The sequence below is a fragment of the Hypanus sabinus genome, chromosome 13 (genome assembly GCF_030144855.1).
Source record: "Hypanus sabinus isolate sHypSab1 chromosome 13, sHypSab1.hap1, whole genome shotgun sequence".
NCBI classification, from domain to species: domain Eukaryota; kingdom Metazoa; phylum Chordata; class Chondrichthyes; order Myliobatiformes; family Dasyatidae; genus Hypanus; species Hypanus sabinus.
The window spans coordinates 14,986,582-15,009,302 of NC_082718.1; the positions used below are offsets into that span (position 1 = coordinate 14,986,582).

The following is a 22,721-nucleotide window of genomic DNA, read 5'->3' on the forward strand; positions in this document are numbered from 1 at the left end:
TCCCACTTGTTTTTAATTCTATTTTCAGAATATTTTGTTAAATATTTTTCTGATAGATTGCTTTTAAAATTTATTTTCTAAACTTGTCTTATCAGCTTCATCTGAGTGCCTTATTCTATCTGTTTTTCTTTTTAACCACATTCCTACACATATAATTGATAATTCTAATTGACTTCCAATTGTTTTGCCCATAGCATCCTAAAACTAATTGTTGTTTCCTCTTTTTGAATGCAGCATAGTTATTAACATAAATCATAGAATCATAGAGCCAGCTAAAGAGCATTTAGCCTATCATGGCTCTGTCTGCACTCTGGAAGAGCCACACAATTAATCACACTTTCTACACGCCATATAATTATTTTATTTCCTTACCAAAGGAAGCCATTATATCTATTTTTGTCACCTTTCCAGGCTGTGCATTCCCAATTACAACTTACCCTGTCCTACATGTTTTCATTTTGTTTCCCTGGCACTTCTGCCAGTCACCTTAAATCTTCAACAGGCCTTCCATTATGAAAACAATTTTTCTCCATTAATGCTTTGAAAGCAACTGGTAATTTTTGAATGTCTCTGTCTCCTCATGTCCCTCTGTATAAATGAAGGTCCTTATTCCTGTGGTTCTATTAAAGTAAGTGAATATTTCTGTAGCCCCTCCATCCTGAAGTAGCTGCCTGAATAGAAAATTATGCCATAACCCAAGTATGAGCATATTGTGTGTTACAATGGGTTTAGCAGAACTTCTTTGCACTAGTTGACTACTTTTCTACTACTATAGCTAAGAATTCCTTGGCATAGAAATTACTCTTCAGCATTAAAACTGTATTGCAGATCATTCTAACACTGCTTGTGATACTCACCAGCTTCAACCACTTTCAACAGACTTTCCTATTGGTGTACTCTAAATACCCACACAGCTGTCAAAATGCAACCAGCTTTTGAATGATGTGCCACAATAAAACAAGTCTCAGTTACTGAGTGAATAGGTGCTGCAGTGATGGAAGAGGCGAGACAAGTGCTCTTACCCAATCAGAAAGATCTGGACAAGCTGGTGAAGAATACCGCCCACACCAGATGCTGTGTTTTGCATGGGAGCCGGGGATCACCCAGTAGCACCTACTAGTCAGGAGTCCCCAGCAAACTTATGGCTGCAAAATCATTTAGGGAGATCAAAAGCCCAGCCAAACAAAGAAACAACTTTCCCTACAAATGCTATGATTGATCTCTGAGTTGAAGGAATTAACCTGTGAGAAGAGATGAAACAGGAACGGTCCATGCTAAATGGAGCTTAGAAAAATGAAAGGCAATCTAATTGAAATATATACAATTGTGATTTTGACGGTGGATGCTGACTGTCTATTTCCTCTGGCCAGGGACTGTAGAACAAGAGGGAGTTGTCTAGGAAAAAGGGATTGTATAAGGTTCTTTTTCCCCCTCTGAGGCTTTTGGAATTCTCTGCCCCACAAAAGGGGGATAAGTCTGTTAGATTCCAAAAGGATTTGAAATAAATGAAAACAAGACTTCAGGGAAAAGATCAGGCATAATCATATTGGTGCCAGAAGAGACCTGACTTGACTTAAGGCCTGTACCTGATCCTTTCCTTTATTTTCTGAAACTGTTCCTGCAAATTCCAGTACATTTATGTCCCTTTCCACCTCTCAGCACATCAGCATATTCTTGTATTTTTAAAGTCTGCTCAAAACTGATCTAGCCTTCTGGTGTTTGTATTGAACAATCCCCTTTCCATCTGGATTTAAAAATCCGTAACACAGTCACTGTCCTAATCTAGTTCATTGACAAGATCCATTTTATTATTCATAGCTAGATCTAGTAATGTATCTGTCCTTGTAAGATGGCTAACACAATACTAGAGGGAGCAAACCTTTACATTATTTATTCATTTCATTTCCATTTCCTTACAAACTTGTATTTTCCCAGGAGATATGGAGAATTAAACATTTCCAAGAACAATAATTTTATTATTCTTACTCATCTTTCGACCTATATTGAATCTTTCAGTAACTCAAAGGAGGTTGTCAGTGCCATTTACTGTAACAACTTAAAAAAAGCCTTTCGTTGATATTGACTTGGCATCCTTTCCATGTTTATTCCAACCCTTTCTCTCTCTTGCTGTTACACTAACTCAACTTTTTCTCTTTGCTTTCCTCCTAAAACATACTATCAGAATTGTCTCATTTCATCTGGAATTTTCCCAATCTCCCCATTGCCCATGACTAAATACACTCCCTCTTTCTGAACTAATGTTGTCTGGATGATTGGGGCCAATTGCCCTGAGCCTCCCAATTCTCAAGCCATACATAGCAAAGTCTTAGCAGTGACTAGGCTCCAGCTAGCATACTCCTGAGACGCTGTCCCAGAAATTCTGACAGCTCATAGTCTCTCCCTCTGTCAATGTTTATAATATTTTGTAAGAATTTTTAAATGTCTCAGTCATTTCAAATATAAAAAGTAAAGGCAAAAGAACAAAAGCATACAGTGGATTCGGGTGAATTGGACACATCGGGACCAATACATTTTAGCCCAATTACACAGTTGCCCCAATTCGCTGAAGTTTCATGGAAATAGTTTAAAAGGTATAAAAATGATAAAGTACTGTTTAACTGAGTAACAAATTATGTATTTAAATGAAAAACAGAACAAATTAACTATCAAAATTACCACAGATACTATAAAACTGTGTATGAGTTCCTGTCAATGAAGGAATTAATCCAGTGTATGCTGTAAATTAACAAAATCAGCGCGGGCACCTAGTGCAGATAATGAACTGCCTTCAAACAATGCTTTCAATGATTGTGCTTCCAAATCTTCATTGTAACATTAAAGATGACTGTTGTTACCTTCAAATTTTTCATAATTTCTAACTCATTGAAGTAGTGAAATCATTTCATTTTCACTTCAAGCCTGATTGCTTGAAACCGCAGTGAGCAAAATGGTTCTGAATTGTCTTACTGCTTATTTCTCAGCAACTATCAGTGACAAAAGTCACTGCTTTTGAACAGAAACACATGTAACTGACACTATTTAAAAACCATTCACTCTAAGCATAGTGTAGTGTCTAATGGCCATATGACTTGTACGTGACTGACACTAATTAGAAACTGTTCTAATTAAGCAACACAGTGTCCCAAATAAATTTGTTTTTTCTCAGAGTTACTGCAAATAAGCAGCCGCCTCTATTAACTGATGGCCCAATTAACCACAATCCACTGTATTCAAATGCTACAAAATAATAACGTAAGATGTCTAACATAAATAATTGATTGGGGACTTTGATCTGACACTAGGTCTGGCTGGTGGAAGATTACAGAAGCAAATTCCTTGTGTGGGGTTTGGTGATGGAATGTAGTAACAGACTTGCTGACTTCTGCCACTTAATTCTCCCAGGACTAATGGTGGGGCTGCACTAAGGCTGTGCTTTACTTACCCTTAAGCAGTCAGGCATTGGTACTTTCCTTGAAAAAGTGCCAGAACCAGCCCAATTCAGCCCATCATATATTTACATACTCATTTTGCTTTCATATCTTAATTTTACTTTACTGGATAGCTGTTAAAGTGCAAAAGAGAGGTCATTTGGCCACCAGGTGTGTGCCATAATTTGGTATCATGGACATCACTGAGTTATGCTCTTTGTTCCTGCACCAATTTCAAGTGCCATTCTGACCTTACTGCTTTTCCGCACTCTTCTTACCCTACATCCTCCGCTGTTAAACTTAATTTGCCCATCTCACTCTTTGCTCTCCTGGAGTCTTTTCATGCAGTTTCTTCAGTTCCCCTAATTTATTTTCAATACAGGTGTCCCCTGTTTTTCGAACGTTCACTTTACGACAACTCGCTGTTACAAAAGACCTACATTAGAACCTGTTTTTGCTAACCAAAGAGGATTTTTGCTTTTACGAAGAAAAGACGCCCACTTTATACATGTGTTTACCCAAGAAAGACTATAATGACCGTGAAACCTTGTGCGGGCAGTTGTTTGCGCATGCATGTACGTGCGTATGTGTGTACATGCCGATTTTTTTCCTCCAAATCGACTTTGGCTCGCTGTCTTCCTGATTTTGATAAGTGAAACTACACTGTACATACAATATTTCTACTTTATATACGGTGTATATTTATCATATCATTCCTGCTTTTACTAATTGTTAGTGTTGTTTTAGGTTTTATGTGTTATTTAGTATGACTTGGTAGGTTATTTCTTGGGTCTGGGAACGCTCAAAATTTTTTTCCATATAAATTAATGGTAATTGCTTCTTCGCTTTATGACATTTCGGTTTACAAACTGTTTCATAGGAACGCTCTACCTTTGGATTGCGGGGGAAACCTGTAGTTGAATTGCCCCCATCAGTTCCAGAACTGGTGTTTAAGTCTAAGAGTAAAATCAATTTTCCTTACAACTCTCCTTTCACAGGGCAGTGCTCTTTCCCATTCATGCACATAGCTTGCAAAGGAATGCTAAGCCTCTCACCCACGAAGTCTAACATCTAAACTCATCCTGAAGTACTCTGGACATTGCCTCATACCAGTAGCAGACTCCACATGAACCTAATGCCACATGAACAGCAACCACAATCCTAATGGTTCTCCCCATCTTATGGAAACCCCTCTCCATTAAATGGCCGCCCTGTATGGAACCCATACCACCTTCACTTGAATCATACCCTGGAGCTGGGTGACCTCCTCAGAATTTTTCTTCTGCTGACTGTCGCTTTTCATCTGTATCTCAGCTCGCAGCGTGGTGATCTCAAGTTCATACTCCACTGTTGTCCGCTGAAGGTGCTCCAGCTCTGCTCGAATGCGACACAGCTCCTCCTGCAAAGTTGCAATCTCATTCTCCCGCTCTCCCGCTGCCTCTTCGGCTGCCTGACGAAGGTTCACAATCTCCTCCTGTGCACTGTGAAGCTCCTCATGAGCTTCCATCAGCTCACTCTCCTTCTCTTCCTCTAAGCTGTCAATCTCCTCTTGAACGGACCGGAGCTGCACTGAATGGAACAAAGAAGATGCCTACAAGTATTGTCATTGAATCGCCTGTGTTAGCTAAAGGAACCGAATAGGCCATTTAAGCCAACTTCCGCTCCCCTCCCCCCCCAACCCATATGCTACTCTAACCAATGGAATTTAAACTCATCCAGAGAAAATGCAGATTAGGACAGAGTCAAAACTACTGAAGAACCACAAAGAGCATACAAAATAGGAGTAGCTGAAGGTCACTTGCCCCTCACAGTTTGCTCCACCAGTTTGACCATCAAGGTCATGGTTGAACTGCCTCACTGCCATTTTCCTGCACTTTTCCCTTATCTATTGATACAGCATGTTCAGAAAACTATCAATCTCTGTTTTGAGTGAACTCAGTGAGTGAGCCCCCACACCCCTCTAGAGGATTCTAATAAAAAATATTAGCCTCTGAGTTAAGAACTTTGTTCTCATCTCACTTCTAAATGGCCCAAAACTTTACACTTGCACCATGATCCCTCATCCATCCTCATGCAGCACCCTGCCATCCTTGGTAAATCATTGCTGCACTCCCTCCATTGCAATAAAATCTTTTTTAAGGGATGGACACCAAACTGTATACGACACTCCGGTTGTGGTCTCATGAAAAAATTTTAAATCGCACACACACCCTATGTCTGCTCCCACACACTCACCTGTTACCTGCAACCAACGTGTTTTCCTGCTACATACACACTCAAAAGGATATTGTGACAATGGAAAGATTACAGAGGAGATTTGGGAAATGTGCAGGTATTCATATCAGGAAAGAAGATACTTGCACTAAAACCTCCATGGAGTTTATGTTTCATGTAACAATAAGTGTTCTACCATTTTCAACCAAACATGTTCAACACTGATCACTATTATCCGTAAGCCAGGCACTCACACACACTCTGTGGTCTTGTGTCACGTTGCCTTGTTATGAATCCCAGGAGTCTATGAACAATTCAGCTGAGTTCACTTACTTATTTATCTACTGACTGAAAACAAGGAATTTACCTTTAGGCCACAATCACACATCAGAACTGCCAGACATCCTGCTAGCCTCTGCTCATGTGCTCATCTGGCAAGACACCCCTGCACTGCCTATTCCTTAAACCAAGCTTTGCTCAGCAGTAGGCTTGTACTCCATTGCACAGATCAATCCCAAACCCTGTCACTCACCTTGGAGACGCTGGATCTGTTTGGCAAAGTTTTCAGTTTGTTGCACATTGACCAATCGCTGTTCCTCCAGCAATCCTGCAGTGTTTGGCAAAGCAAAAGATTTGTCTAATATGGGTTAAATACAAAGTGAAGTTCCCTCTATGCTCTCCCTTTAAACATACCAAAGAATGGTATAAGAGTAAAGCTGACCTTGTACTATTCCAAAGAGCATTTGAGGAGACCAAGTTCGATGATAGCATGAGCTAAAAGGTCAGTGACCTGAAGCATGAACTCTATTCTGTCCCCGCAGATGCTGCCTGGCCTACTCAATATTTCCAGCACTTTCTATATTTATTTGAGATACAAAAAGGATGCACAGTGCTTCAAGGAAGAGCACAGATAGTGGTGGGTGCATGGAACGCACTGTCAATGGCGGTGGTGGAAGCAGATACAATAGGGTCTTTTAAGAGCCTCCTAGATAAGTATGTGGAGCTTAAAAACATAGAGGGCTATGCGCTAGTGAAATTCTAGGCAATTTCTAGAGTAGGTTACATGGTTGGCACAACATTGTGGGCCAATGGGCCTGTAATGTGCTGAAAATTTCTATGTTCTATGTTCTATGAAATACAGAGGTGTGAAATACAAGGAAATTGTCTGGGTGGGTATTAGACATATAAAGTATAATATGGAAATATGAACTTTTTGTTGGAAAAAGTAGAATAGCTGAGTATTTTTTAATGATACTGTTGAAAAGTCTTGGCATTCTAAGTGGTGATTCAGAATACAGGATAAAGTTATAAAAACATCTTTCCAAAATTTCTCTAAGCTAGGACAGGTCCAGTACATATGAATAAGAGAAGCCACACCACTTTTGCACTTATCACAAAGAGGACTAATAATAGGGTAAAATCGAGATAGTTTAGATTTGACGTATGGGCCCTATGAACAATCTTAAACTGTAAAAGGCAATGGCGAGCACAAAGAGAGGTTGAATTAATCGATTTGAGAATCGAGTCCTAAATCTCATCAGATAAAGAGATATTTAAGTCATGCTCCCAAGCCATTCTAACCCTTTAATTGCTCTGTTTGGTTTCTTGGGTGAGACAGATATACGCTTGAGTTCGACTAAATGTCGAATATTATCTTTTGCTTCTCTCCTGGCTAGACATCTAATCCTCCTTAGATAGAGAGATGTTGCCCCACCCACGCATGCTCAAGGGCTTAACAATATTAAGTCCTGTTTAGACCTTGAAAAAATCCATTATTCAATTCTTAATTCGGATATAAAGCTTCATAAGGTCTGGAGACCTTTTATTGAGTATTTTCATAATCTTCCTCTTAATTAAGTTTTTTTTTCAGTCCCTTGCTTTCAGCTCTTTTTTTTGGTAGTAGGCATTATTATCTTCTGTTTTCAAGTGTATTTACAGTTTTGGGGGTTTGAATGTTCTGATTTATATTTTCTACATTTTGTCTTGGTTGGTCTGGAGTTTTTTTGTTGTGGGGCTTGGGGAGGATACTAACTTTACATGACTTCAATTTGGGTGCTTTCTCAATTATCTTATTTTGTATTATATTACTATTGTATGTTTATCTTGCACTGTACTAATTTTCAACTTTGCTTTGGGTTTTTTTAATTTGTAGTGTTGTAGAAAATGCATTTAAAAAATCAATTAAAAAATAAAAATAAAAAAGAAAAGTCTTGGCATTCAGATGTACAGTATTTGCATGATGCTAAATAAAAGTTAACACGGAAGTTCAGCAAATAGTAGGAAAGTGAAGTACATTGGTCTTTCTTTACAAGGTGGTCTAAGTACACGAACAAAAACATCATCGTGCAATCGAACAGCCATTTGGTACGAGCACACTTGGAACGTTGCACGTTGGTTGGCTTGCCAGAACATGGAATATGTCTACTTAGGATGAAGAGAATACAATTATCAGATTGATTCCTAAAATAGAATGGATGGGGGAGCTGGGGGAAAGCATCTTGAATTCCTATGAACAATGATTCCACACACTCTATCATTTAGAAGAATGCACTGAGAACATAAAATTTGTATAGGATTTTACCACATTAAACACAGACCTGTCTCAAACCTGGGCTCAGTCTCAAAATAAACATTTGGCCATTCAGGAGTGAGATGAGGAGCAAAATCTTCATTGTAATTTACAACCCAGGAAAAGGCCGTTTGGCTTATTGCATCTGTGATGGCTGATAAACAGCTACCCAACCAAACCAGGTACACTAGGCCACAGTTCTCTTAGTATTCATTCAAGTACTGTTTATATGGCATGAGGGCTTGTGCCTCAGCCACCCTGAATATATTCAAGACAGATCAATAGACTTTTGGATATTAAATATCATAGAATTAGAGAGGAGAGCTAAAATAAAATATCAGCTATAGATTACTGAATGGCAGGACAAGCACAAGGAGCCTGATGAATAGTCATGCTTCTATTTTGCTTCTCTTTCATTTTGATAAAAGGAATAAAAGCATACACTATTTTCTGAACAGAGAGAAAATTCAAAAATCCTAGGTGTAAAGGGACTTGCGACTGGGAGTCCTCATGCAGGATTTCCTAAAGGTTAACACAAGCACAAGGAGGAACTCAGCAGGCCAGGTAGCATCTATGGAAAAGTCATGGTCGATGTTTCAGGCCAAGGCCCTTCATCAGGACTAGAGTAAGAAGGTGAGGAGAGGGGAGGGAGAAATACAAGGTAGTAGGTGATCGGTGAAACCAGGAGGGGCAGGTGAAGTAAAGACTGGGAAATTGATTGGTGAAAGAGATTAAGAAGGGGAAGGAGAGCCAGAAGGAGGTAATGGGCAGATAAGGGGATAAGACAAGAGAGGGAAGTTGGAATGGTGGGGGGGGGGGGGGGGGGGAAAGAATACCATTACCGGAAGTTCAAGAAATCGATATTCATGCCGTCACGTTGGAGACTACCCAGATGGAATACAGTATAAGGTTTTGCTCCTCCAGCCTGAGTGTGGCCTCATTGGGACAGTAGAGGGGGCCATTGACTGACATATCGAAATGGGAATGGGAAGTGAAATTAAAATGGGTGGCCACTGGGACATCCCATTTTTTCTGGCAGATGGAGCATAGGTGCTTGTTGAAGCAGTCTTCCAATTTATGTCAGGTCTCACTGATATACAGGAGGCCACACCGGGAGCACCAGATACAATGAAAGTGTCACCTGTGTGGAAGGACTATTTGGGGCCCTGAATGGTAGTGAGGGAGGAGGTCTAGGGGCAGGTGTAGCACTTGTTCCGCTTGCAAGGATAAGTGCGAGGAGTGAGATCAGTGTGGAGAGACGAATGGACAAGGACTTTGTCAGGTCATGCACAGAGCGATCCCTGCGGAAAACAGAAAGTGGGGGGGGAGGGAAAGATGTGCTTGGTGGCGGGATCCTGCTGGAGATCGTAGAAAATACTGAGAATTGTGTGCTGGACGTGGAGGCTGGTGGAGTGGTAAGTAGGTGAGGACAAGAGGAATCCTATCCCTGGTGGGATGGCAGGAGAATGGGTGAGGGCAGACGTGCACGAAATGAAAGATATGTGGGTGACGGCAGCGTTAATGGAGGAGGAAGGGAAGCCTCCACCATTAGAAGAAAAAGGATGTCTTCTTATTCTGGACTGAAAAGCTTCATCCTGAGATCAGGAGCAACAGAAATGGAGGAACTGAGAGAAGGGGATGGCACTTTTACAAGTAAAAGGATAGGAAGAGGTATAGTCTAGGTAGCTATGAGAATCAGTGGGTTTATAAAAGATATCAGTAGATAAGCTGTCTCCACAGCTAGAGACAGAGAGAGCGGGAAAGGGGAGGGAGGTGTCAGAAATGAACAAAGTAAATTTGAGGGCAGGGTGGAAGATGGAGGCAAAGTTGATGAATTCGACGAACTCATCATGGGTGGAGGAAGCAGCACCAATCCAGTCATTGATGTAGCGTAGGAAGAGTTGAGGAATGATACCAATGTACGATTGGAACACAGACCATTCCAAGTAGCCGACAAAAAGGCAGACATAGCTGGGACTTTTACTAGCGCCCATGTTTAAACCTTTTTCCTAAAGGTTAACTAGGTCAGTGGTGAGGAAAGTGAATGCAATGTTAGTGATTAATTTGAAAGGACTAGAACATAAAAGAAGGAAATAATGCTGAAGTTTTATTAGGTACTGGTGAGGCCTCGTGGAGTATTCTGAGCAGTTTTGGCCCCCTTATCTAAGAAAGGATGTGTTGGCATTGGAGAGGGTCCAGAGAAGGTTCACAAGAATGATTCCAGTAATGAAAAGGTTAACATATGAGGAGCGTTTGATGGCTCTGTGCCTGTACTCAGTGGAATTTAGAAGAATGGGGGGGGGGGGGTGGAGAAATCGCATTGAAACCTATCAAATGTTGAAAGGCTCAGATCAAGTGGATGTGGAGAAGATGTTTCCTATAGCGGGGGTGTTGAGGACCAGAGATCACAATCTCAGAGTAGAAGGACATTCACTTAGAACAGAGATAAGGAGGAATTTCTTTAGCCAGAGGGTGATGAATAGGTGGAATTCATTGCCACAGGCAGCTGTGGTGGCCAGGTCATTGGGTGCATTTAAGGCAGAGGTGGATCAATTCTTGATTAGTAAAGGTGTAAAATATTATGGTGAGAAGGCAGGAGAATGGGGTAGAGAAGGAAGTGGATCAGCCATGTTGAAATGGCACAGCAGACTCAATGGGCTGAATGGTCTAATTTTGCTCCCTAGTTGTATGGTTTTAAGGCCTATTTCTGATGTAAATATGCCCTGGTGTGCTGTCTTTACGACAGTTATTTAGTTTATAATATTTTCGCTTAGTAATTCATTCAATAGTATTTTCTAGTTAGAATTAGAAGTGTTTAAAGTATATTCATTGCATGTAAAATATATCGGCATGCGATGACGTCACATCCGGTTTCGCCGCGTCTTGTGGGAAAACACCGGTTTGAAATTAGCGCGAGGGTGGGGGCTTTCCACGAGGCTCACCTGAGCACAAGCAGTTTTGCAGGCATGAGAAATCACAGTGAGAGCAACGCTGTAAGTTAATAGATAATCGATATATTGAACTAAGATATTAATGCTGATCCTGTTAGAGGTAACGACGGTAGATAATGTTTATGCTTTCGTTAGTTAAAGAGTCGCGGATAGTTTGCATGGAAGTGTATTTAAAGTAGTCAATGGAGCAGGTAAACTCTCCCTGTATACTGCACCTTAGTGTAATGTAGTTATAGTCACCTTTGCAAGTATTTACACTTGAAATGTGATATTAAGGAAGGAACAAATACTGTATCAATCTTGTATTGTTTTATCAACAGTTTTCACCATATGTTAATGTGAAGAGTGAACAGTAAATGGTTAATCTTACTGCGATCTGGTTTGCATTGGCTGTGGTTTATCCGGACGTTAAATTCGGCGTTTCGTTACACCCGAAGGAGAACGTTACAGTGAAAAAGCGGCATTATCAGGTGTTTCAAGTGCTGCAATGTCAGCTCAATCCAGCATCAAGTCGACGCCGCCCAGCGACAAGGGCAGTAAACCGACATCAAGTAAGCCCACCCAGGCGTTATCAGGTGTTCCAAGTGCTGCAATGTCAGCTCGATCCGGGATCAAGTCGATGGCGCCCAGCGACAAGGGCAGTAGAACGACATCAAGTAAGTCCACACAGGCAAGAGCCAAGGCAGAAGCCGCCAAGGTGCGACTGCATTACGCCAAACAAGAGGCAGTTTTGAAAATGAAACTGGCCACCAAAGAAGCCGAAAGGGCCGCCAGACAAAGAGAAGAGGCTGCCAGAGAAGCCGAAATCCAGAAAGAAAGGGCCGCCAGACAAAGAGAAGAGGCTGCCAAAGAAGCCGAAATCCAGAAAGAAAGGGCCGCCAGAGAAGCCGAAGAGGCCGAAAGCCAGTTGGAAATGACAAAAATATCGACAGAGTTGCATGTGCTGCAGCTAGAAGGAGAAGGAGAAGCTGCCAGGATGGAAGCAGAGTACATAGAAGAAGCTGAAGGGTCGCGTGATCTGACCAAAACAAGTTCTGCTTTGGAAAGGACCAGACTGGAACGCACGAGCGACTATGTACAATATCAAGCAGACAGGCAGGCTCGTTTCCCCTCTCCATACCTATTCGATAACTTCCCCAGCTACGAGGAAGAGAATTTACCCTCGCGGCCCCGCGATGAAGTCAAGAATGAAAGAGCTGACAACCGATATACTTTGACACCAAAGTTACAAAGTTCGATGCGAAGAGACGCGGAGGTTGAATCCAGGATGGCAAATTCCATGAGAAACGTGCGTTCTCAGTCATATGGGCGCCAACGTACTTCTCCAGCCCGCATGCCGCTTGCAGCCGATCCCACGCTGCAGTATTTAGCACGACGGGATCTCGTCACTTCGGGACTGTACCAGTTTGACGATAAACCCGAAAATTACCGTGCTTGGCTCTCCACATTCACCAACGTGATTGACGGGGTCCAGCTCAGTGCAACCCAAAGGTTGGACCTTATGGCGAAATGGCTGGGGAAAGAATCACGCGACCAGGTGAGACGCATGCGTTCAGTGTACATCAACAAACCTGAGCTAGCCTTAAGCGAAGCGTGGGAGAGACTTTGGGAGAGATATGGGTCCCCCGACATTATTGAAGGGGCGCTATATCGACGTCTGGAAAACTTTCCTAAGGTGTCAGCCAAAGATCACTTTAAGTTAAGAGAATTCGGAGATTTACTCATGGAGATCCAAGGCGCCAAAGAAGATGGCTATTCAGCTGGTCTAGTATTCCTAGATACTCCATCCGGGATTAGACCAATTGTGGACAAACTTCCATTTGGGCTGCAGGACAAGTGGCTGACTGTTGCCTCAGAGTACAAGGAAGACCACGATGGTCGATTTCCTCCCTTTGAGCTCCTCACTAGGTTTGTGTGCAAGGAGGCGAAGAGGCGAAACGACCCTAGCCTTGTAGGTCCAGGAAGCAGTTCGATTTACACCAAGCCAGGCAGATCCGTTTCGAATGTTTTCAACATTGATAAACCCGTGTCAGTGCTCAAGACCGAAGCCCTTACGACTAACAACGACCCTGACAAGTATTGTCCATTGCATAACAAACCTCACCCCCTGAAAGCATGCAGAATGTTTAGGGAAAAACCCCTTGAAGAGAGGACGGCTCTTCTCAAGGAGAAAAGAATATGTTTTAGATGCTGTTCCTCAACCTCTCACCTCGCCAGAGAGTGTACGATCGCCGTGAAGTGTCCGGAATGTGGCAGCCCAGATCACGTCGAGGCCATGCATCCCGACCTGTCACCGCAAACCGAGAGTACTCCTTCACCCCCACAACGGGACGGCGGGGAGGGAGAGGCTCACTCTAGGTCAATAGCTGTCAGCACGAACTGTACAGAAGTTTGCGGTCAAGCTCAGTCGAGTCGTTCTTGTTCCAAGATCTGCCTCACTAAGGTGTACCCTAAAGGAGCCAAAGACAAGGCCATCAAAGCCTATGTGATTCTGGACGATCAGAGCAATCGTTCACTAGTCAGTCCAGAGTTCTTTAAATTGTTCAACATTGAGAGTGAGCGGTTCCCATACTACCTCAAAACTTGCTCAGGCAACATGGAAACCCAAGGAAGGAAGGCAGAAGGCATCCAGATCGAGTCCCTGGATGGTAAAGTCGTCATCTGTCTCCCTCCGCTCTTAGAGTGCAATGAAATCATGAATAACCGCGCTGGGATCCCGACACCAAGTGCGGTGCTACACCAGCCGCATCTCCACCACATCGCCAAACACATCCCAGAACTGGATCCGAAAGCGGAAATACTCCTGCTATTAGGAAGAGATGTTATCCAGGTACACAAGGTTAGGCAGCAGATCAATGGACCACTCAACGCCCCCTTCGCGCAACGTCTGGATCTGGGCTGGGTGGTGATAGGAGAAGTGTGTCTCGGTGACGTACACAAACCGATGGTTAACACACTCAAGACCAATGTGCTAGAGAGTGGCCGCCATTCAATCTTTCGACCCTGCCCGAGTGTCCCGTGCATCAAGGAAGCACAACAAGGCGTTAACAAGCGCGAGGCAAGCGACGAGTCGCTGGGCCAGTCAGTCTTCGCTCTGACGAAGTATGACAACAAACTTGCACAATCAGCTCAAGATACCATTTCTTTAAAAACCAAAGACACCAAGGTCTTCAGAGATGAAGCAAATAATGGGGTTGCCCCATTGCCAATCAGAGAACCATGCCAGCGCTCACCAGATAACAAAGAGCAGGCAGTCAAACGGTTCACGTCCTTACGGAAAACCCGGAAAAGGAACCTGAGATACAGCAACGCACCCGATTGGCCCACGAGGTACTGTGCACCCTAATGGCAGAGGTCACAGCCATTATAAACGCACAATCATTCCTACCTGTGTCTTCTGACCCAGAAAACCCCTTTATACTTTCGCCATCAACGCTCCTTACGCAGAAGGCAGGAGCACCTCCTCCACCAGGAGACTTTTCAGACAGGGATCTGTACACAAAGCAATGGAGACAAGTCCAGGCTCTGGCAAATCAGTTCTGGTCCCGCTGGAGACAGAAATATCTACACTCGTTGCAACAGAGACGAAAGTGGGCAGAACCCCGCAGGAATCTTCAAGTTGGAGACTTAGTCCTGCTCAGGGACAAGCAAGCCACCCGCAACAGCTGGCCAACGGCCAGAATCACTGCTACATTCCCTATCGAGGATGGACATGTCAGGAAGATCGAATTGAAGACTACCGACCAAGGCGATGTGAAAATTTACCAAAGGCCAGTTACAGAAGTTATTCTACTTCTACCCAATGACTGATTAAGAGACTAAGTTTTGTACTCTGCTCATTGTGACCTTACGAAGGTCAAGCGGGGAGTGTGCTGTCTTTACGACAGTTATTTAGTTTATAATATTTTCGCTTAGTAATTCATTCAATAGTATTTTCTAGTTAGAATTAGAAGTGTTTAAAGTATATTCATTGCATGTAAAATATATCGGCATGCGATGACGTCACATCCGGTTTCGCCGCGTCTTGTGGGAAAACACCGGTTTGAAATTAGCGCGAGGGTGGGGGCTTTCCACGAGGCTCACCTGAGCACAAGCAGTTTTGCAGGCATGAGAAATCACAGTGAGAGCAACGCTGTAAGTTAATAGATAATCGATATATTGAACTAAGATATTAATGCTGATCCTGTTAGAGGTAACGACGGTAGATAATGTTTATGCTTTCGTTAGTTAAAGAGTCGCGGATAGTTTGCATGGAAGTGTATTTAAAGTAGTCAATGGAGCAGGTAAACTCTCCCTGTATACTGCACCTTAGTGTAATGTAGTTATAGTCACCTTTGCAAGTATTTACACTTGAAATGTGATATTAAGGAAGGAACAAATACTGTATCAATCTTGTATTGTTTTATCAACAGTTTTCACCATATGTTAATGTGAAGAGTGAACAGTAAATGGTTAATCTTACTGCGATCTGGTTTGCATTGGCTGTGGTTTATCCGGACGTTAAATTCGGCGTTTCGTTACACCCGAAGGAGAACGTTACACCTGGTAATTAGATTAGAAGAACATTTGTTCAGTGCCAATGTAAGATAATTTCAACCAGGATTGCTGTGTGGGGTTGCCAATGAAAAGGTTCAATACCTTGCAGGCTCATGCTAAAATCCATCCAAATTAACTTCCGATAGTTTTTGCAAATGTCTGTGCAGCAATGTAACTCTGCCGTGGATGGTTCCAAGCCTGGCTGTGAAAGGAGGAGGGTTGGGCATGGGGCTAGCAACCCCATCCCATTAAAACCCAGAGCTACAGAAAAGCCAACAGAAGCTCCAAAGACTTCATCCTTGGGAAAGGACGGATTTTCAAAGATGGGCAACTCCTGGGGACAATTTGAAAGACTGGCCCTGGACAGAGAACTCTGGCAAGTTGCAGTCAGCAGCTTAAGCCCAGTAGGGGTGAGGTGTTTAAAGAAAAAAAAGAAAAAAGTGAAGCAATGTGCCTTGTTTGAGTTAGATATAATCCCTTAGCTGAAAGGATGTAAAAGTAACTGCTCCACCTAGTCCTGCATTGGAAAATGGAGTCCTTCACCTTCCCTCCATTTCAATTAAAATCTTCTAAGTATAATTGCAATGCTTTCTGTTGAGTACAAATTCAGTTCCTCACCTCTGATAATTTTATTTGTGCCACATGATGATGTCATGTCTGGGACATCTTGGTCCCCAACTCCTGAATCTCTCTCCATACAAACCCTACTTGCCTAACTCCAGCCGTCTAACTACTGTATGTCAAATCCTCAATCCAGTGCATCATTTCAAAGTTCAAAGCACATAAATCTTCACCGATCCTCAGTTTACCAATATTCACAACTATTTCTGCCAACACTGAACGCTCAGTCTCATTTCCAGGATTGAACTCAGAGCCTCATCTCCCAAACCCTTTCCTTTAGCAAGTCCACCTACCTTGTAAATCCAAGTAGCTCTTCTGGTGTCTGGCTGCTTGTTCCTGAGTCTCCTCTAATTCCTTCCGTAGTTGTTTAATCTGCAACCTCAGCTCATCCAATTCCAACATACAAAGCATATTGTTGCACGATTTAGCACCTGTTGACCTTATTCTACAGATTTCTGGATTGCTTAATAATTGGTCATAAGACCTATGGAAACGAGCTACCATGTCACAAAGTTCTAGATTGGCTGATATCACGGTAGATACTTTGGGATCAGTTGAGTTGATCTCAACTGGTTTTGTAACAGATAATATAACCTCACTTGGTTTGGAAATAGCTAACATGATTTCAGGAACCTCAGGATCAACTGCTCTAACCACAGGCCCCTTGGAATGTGATTCAATCTCAGAAGATTTGGGATCAGTTGCTTCCATTTCAGATAACTTGGCGTCTGAGGAATTGGAAGGAATTGAATTGATGTCATATTCCTTGAAAGCAGCTGACTTGACTTCAGGTTCATTGGGAGTACTGGAATTAAAATCAGAATCAGTGGTAGCAGCTGATTTGACCTCAGAGGATTTGGGATCAGCTGCCCCGTTCTCTGTCATATTAGGAGCAATAGACTTGACCTCAGAAAATGGGGATTCAGCTGACTTAACCTCCGATGGTTTAAGATCAATTGACTTGTCTTCACACACCCCAAGTTCAGCAAGTATGTCCTTGGATTGCTTGGGAGCTACTGACCCTGTCTCAAATGGTTTTGGATCAACTGACTTGACTTCAGATTGTTTGAGATCAACTGACTTGACCTGAGATGGTATGGCATCAGATAGCTGGACTTCTCTTTTTCCAGAATCAAACAGTTTGTCTTTGGATTGTTTGAGATTTGTTGATATGACCTCAGATGGGACTAGATCAGCTGTTTGAAGCTCAGGCTTTTTAGGATCATCTACCTTAAACTCTGACTGCTCAGGATCAATCGTCTTGACCTCAGATGACTCAGAACAAGCTAAATTGATCTCAGACTGTGTGGGATAAACTGTCTGGATCTCAGATGTTTTGGAATATTCTAATTTGACCTCTGAATCTTTGGGATCAATTGTCTTGACATCAGAAGGTTTGCGATAATCTGATTTGACCTCGATTATATTGGGTTCAATTGTCTTGACATCAAATGGTTTAGAACAAGCTGACATCTCAGATGGTTTAGGATACGGTGTCTGGATTTTCGATGACTTAGAATCTGGCAACTTGACCTCTGACAATTTAGCATCAACTGTTTCGATTTCAACTGGCTTGCGATCAGCTGATTTGACTTCTATCACCTTGGGATCAATTGTCTTGACATCAGATGGTTCAAAACAAGCTGACTTGATCTCAGGTGCTTTTATATCAGTTGACTTGACCACTGATATATTAGGATCAACTGTCTTGACCTCAGATGATTTAGGACATGTTGAATTGACTTCAGATTTTTTGAGATCATCTGACATGACTTCTGATACCTTAGGATCAACTGTGTTGTCCTCAAGTGATTTGGGTGTAGGCTTTACCTCAGATGATTTGCAAATGGCTAACCTGACCTGAGATGTCTGAGAATTGGATGACATGACCACAGCTGGTATAGAATCTGCTAATTTAACATCAGTTGATTTGTGATCAGATGAACCAATTTCAGAAGCCTTGAGATTAGCAGAATTTGCCTCTGATACTGTTGACGGTTCTGATTTCACCTCAGAGACTGGAATACCAGGTGACTTCACATGTGTCTCTGAGTCACCTGAAGTTGAGGCAGTTGACGTTGATACATTTGACTTGACGTCTCCTGATAGCAAATCACCTGAGAAAGAAAAAAAAGTTGATAAAAACAAACTAGTGTATAAAGTTAACACAAGCTTCTTACTCACATTGTGCCAGAAACTGATTCAATAGCACACCCCACAGACTGAGCTAACTATTCAGGTTAGTGTGACCTGACCACCCATCATTCAATGCTCATGTGTCTGTCACTCATTAGCTAATGTTCCTAAAGTCCACTCCTACTGAAAGGTGTGCCCAAATCACACATGTCTCAGCATGAAATCAACAAAGCCAAGATTCTTACTGGATGGTGTGGTCATGGCTGCTCTTCACAATTCAAGATTCAAGTTTGTTTAATGACATTTCCAGTGCACAAGTGTAAAGGAGAAAAAAATAATTGTTACTCTGGATCCAATGAAGCATATAAAAGCACAATAAGAACATGATAAAGATAAATACATAATATAGCTGATATGCAGAGATTGATTGTATGTCCATAAAGTGATGCTAGGCACAGGTGTATCTGTACACAAGGTGATTGTGATAGGAAATGATAAAGTAGTGGTGGTGCGGGTGTAGAGATGTAGGTTTCCTCATGGAGGTGCTGATCAACCATACTGCTTTGGGAAAGAAACTGTTTTTGAATGTGGTAATCCAGGCATGGATGCTACATAGCCTCCTCCCTGACGGTCCGTGAGCAGGGTGGGTGGTATCCTTCATGATGTTACTGGCCCTTTCTGTATATATGTCCTTGATGGTGGGTAGGCTGGTGCAGGTAATGGGTTGGGCAGTTTTGCTTACCCATTGTAGAGCCTTTCTGTCAGCCACAGTACAGTTTCTATGTCATACAGTGATGCAGCTTGTTAGGATGCTCTCTACTGTGCATCTGTAGAATGACATTAGTTGTGCATAGTCCAGGTCTTTTCAGCCTCCTCAGAAGGTAGAGGCATTAGTGAGCTTTCCTGATTCTCTATAATGTGTTCTGGGACCATGAGAGGTTGTGCAAGATGTGCACTCGTGAGAGTTTGAAACTACTCGCAGTTTCCACTGCTGCACTACTGTTGTAAAGAGGGGTGTGAGTGGCACAAGTTCTCCTGACGTCAATAACCATCTCCTTTGTCTTGTTGACATTGAGGAAGAGGTTATTTGCCTGGCATCAGGCCTTGAGCTCTTCCACCTCCTCCCCATAGACCATCTCATCATTGTTGATGAGCCCCACCTCTGTGGTGTCATTGGTGAATTTGACAATGCGATTACTTGGGTGTTTGGTCATGCAGTCACGTGTGAACTCAGAACTCACCTGAACCCACAGCTGAGCATTATTGGGCAGTGTGCCTCATAGCTGTACCTACTAACCAGGCATAGCATGCCATAAGCATGATTGTCACTAGAGAGTGCCCAGAGTCATAACTTATTTTATTACTACTGCTTGATATACAATGACCTGGATGGCTGAGAACTTTCATAGACAATCTATTTTATTATTTATTTAGTGATACAGTGCTGAATAGGCCGTTCCAACTTTTCAAGCCACACCACCCAGCAACTCACAACAAATCTGATTGACCCTAACTGAATTACAGAACCATACACAATGGCAAATTAACCTACCCAGAAAGTCTTTGGACTCTAGGAGGAAACCGGAGGACCTAGAGGAAATCACTCATTCCACAGGGAGGACCTACAGACTCCTTACAGAACGGCACTGGAATTGAACTCTGAACTCCAGAATGCTCCCAGCTGAAATAGCGCTGCGCCAACCGCTAAGCTACCACTGCACCCATAACATTATTAAGCAATGTGTCCAGAGTCTGATTTCCTCCATAGTGTGAGTCCTCTTCACATCCACACAGCGAGCAAAGCTTAGGAGACATCATACCCAAAGTGAATGAAAGAAATCATATCTGATTCTAAGGGAGCAGCCACTGGTAATCCTGCAATGCAAGGACATAAATCTTCTTAAAGCAAAATATATTAATAAACTGGAATGTGCATGCCCCTGGGAGGGAAGCCATTTATTGTCTATCTCTAATTGCCCCTAAAAGGTGGCATTGAAGTTCATCCCAAACTACTGTAGTCCGTCAGTGCTGGTCATTACTGAATAGACCCAGTGGAATTGAGGAACCTGTGATACAGTGAAAGACATGGAGGGAATCTGCAGCTAACTGGATTCCAATGTGCTTCAGCAATTCAGCTCACACATTTGGTAGGTGTTGTTGCAGTAACCTGAGCAAGTACTGTATTACAGTCTGTAAGTGATGCATACAGCAGCAATGTGTAATTGAGGAGGGAATGAATGTTTAGAACAGTGCATGGGGTTGCAGACTTGAAGGGTTTCAAAACCTCCTTTCAGTTGTTGGAACTGCATTTATCCAGAGAAATGGGGAGAATATAAAACAGGAACAGAAGTTACCCCTCTGACCTTCCGGAACTGCTCCGCCATGAGTGATCGTGAGTTGTGTACCTCAATGCTATTTTCCAGCGCTATCTCCCTGATTTTCTTGATGACCAGAAATCCATTGATGTCTTGTGTTGAAGGAACACAATGACCGAGCCGCCACAGCAATCCAAGTAAAACTTTACAAAGGTTCAACACGGCAGCGGAGTCCATGGAAGCAGAGTCCTGGGCTTTGGCTAAGGGGGAGTCCGTGGAAGCAGAGTCCTGGGCTTTGGCAAAGTGGGCTTCAGCGTAAGGGGACTTCGGTAAGCTTGTGTGATTGCTCGCTGAGGGGAAGAAGGTAAGGTCGCTAGGTGCATTTTAGACTGATTCTATTAATCCAGTTCAGGTATGGGGGAGACAGTCAGAGCAGTGGTGTGCTCCATATGCAGTATGTGGGAGGTCAGGGTCAACACAGTTGTCCCTGATGACCACACCTGCAAAAGGTGCGTCCAGCTGCAGCTCCTATCAGACCGAGTTAGGGAGTTGGAGCAGGAGCTGGATGAACTACGGATCATTCGGGAGGTGGAGGCAGAGATAGATAGGAGTTATCAGGAGGTAGTCACACCAAAAAACCAAGAAGTAGGCAGATGGGTGACGGTCCAGAGAGGCAGGGGGAGCAGGCAGAGAGAGCAGAGCACCCCTGCGGCCATTCCCATTAACAATAAGTATACCGTACTGGATACTGTTGATGGGGATGACCTACCAGGAATGAGTTGTAGTGGTCCTGCCTCTGGCACAGAGGTTGAACCCTCAACTAGAAAGGGGAGGAGGGAAGAGAAGGGAGCAATAGTTTTAGGGGACTCTATAGTTAGGGGGGCAGATAGGAGATTTTGTGGGGCAGATTGGGAGTCTTGGATGGTATGTTGCCTCCCTGGTGCCAGGGTCCGGGACATCTCAGATCGGGTGCAGGCTATTCTTGAGAGTGAGGGCATGAACCCAGATGTAGTGGTCCATGTAGGGACCAATGATGTAGGTAAGGTGAGTGAGGGGGTCCTGCTTAGAGAGTTCAGGGAGTTAGGAGTGAAGCTGAAAGGCAGGACCTCCAGGGTGACAATCTCGGGATTGCTACCTGTGCCACGTGCGAGTGAGGCGAAGAATAGAATGATTATGCACATTAATACGAGGCTGAGAGCATGGTGCAGGAAGGAAGGGTTCAGGTTTTTGGATAATTGGTCTTTGTTCCAGGGACATTGGGATCTGTTTCGAAGGGATGGTCTACATCTGAACCGGAGGGGTACTAACATTCTTGCAGGAGTATTTGCCAGTGCTGCTCGGGGGGGTTTAAACTAGATGTGCAGGGGGCAGGGATCCAGATCCAGAGGGTTGGTCAGAAGGTGCATGGGGTTAAATGTGTACAAGGTTTGGGTGATCTTGAGAAGGTCATCGTAATTCAGGGTGCAATTTGCCCGATGGAAGTTCAAGGAGCTGGGTTAGGTACAGTAGACAGTGTTTTAAGCAAAGAGAGGAGGAATGGGCTAAGAATTCTATACTTGAAAGCGCGTAGTGTCAGAAATAAGACAGATGAGCTTGAAGCTCAGATGAAAATGGGGAACTACGATATTGTTGGGATAACGGAGACATGGCTGCAAGGGGATCAGGCCTGGGAATTGAGTGTACCAGGGTATATGTGCTATCGTAGAGACAGAAATATGGGAAGAGGGGGTGGGGTGGCCCTGTTGGTGAGGAATGAGATTCAGTCCTTAGCAAGAGGTGACTTGGGAACAGGGGAAGTAGAGTCTGTGTGGATTGAGCTGAGGAACAGTAAGGGTAAAAAGACCCTAATGGGTGTTGTGTACAGGCCCCCAAACAGTAGCGTGGATATTGGGTACAAGTTGATTAGGGAGTTAACATTGGCATGTGCTAAAGGTAATGCAGTCATTATGGG

General features: G+C 43.2%; 1 protein-coding gene across 5 annotated transcripts in view; it reads right to left on the reverse strand.

Moving 5' to 3' along the window:
- Positions 1 to 22,721, reverse strand: part of ccdc136b (coiled-coil domain containing 136b) — a 165,168-nt gene that overhangs the window by 26,450 nt on the left and 115,997 nt on the right. For all 5 annotated transcript variants that reach the window (XM_059987124.1, XM_059987125.1, XM_059987122.1 and 2 more), the window contains 3 exons: positions 16,613 to 18,436; positions 6,175 to 6,249; positions 4,677 to 4,997 (listed from right to left, as the gene is read on the reverse strand). In XM_059987124.1, coding sequence (XP_059843107.1) covers positions 4,677 to 4,997; positions 6,175 to 6,249; positions 16,613 to 18,436 — 2,220 coding nt within the window. The remainder of the gene's footprint in view (positions 1 to 4,676; positions 4,998 to 6,174; positions 6,250 to 16,612; positions 18,437 to 22,721) is intronic.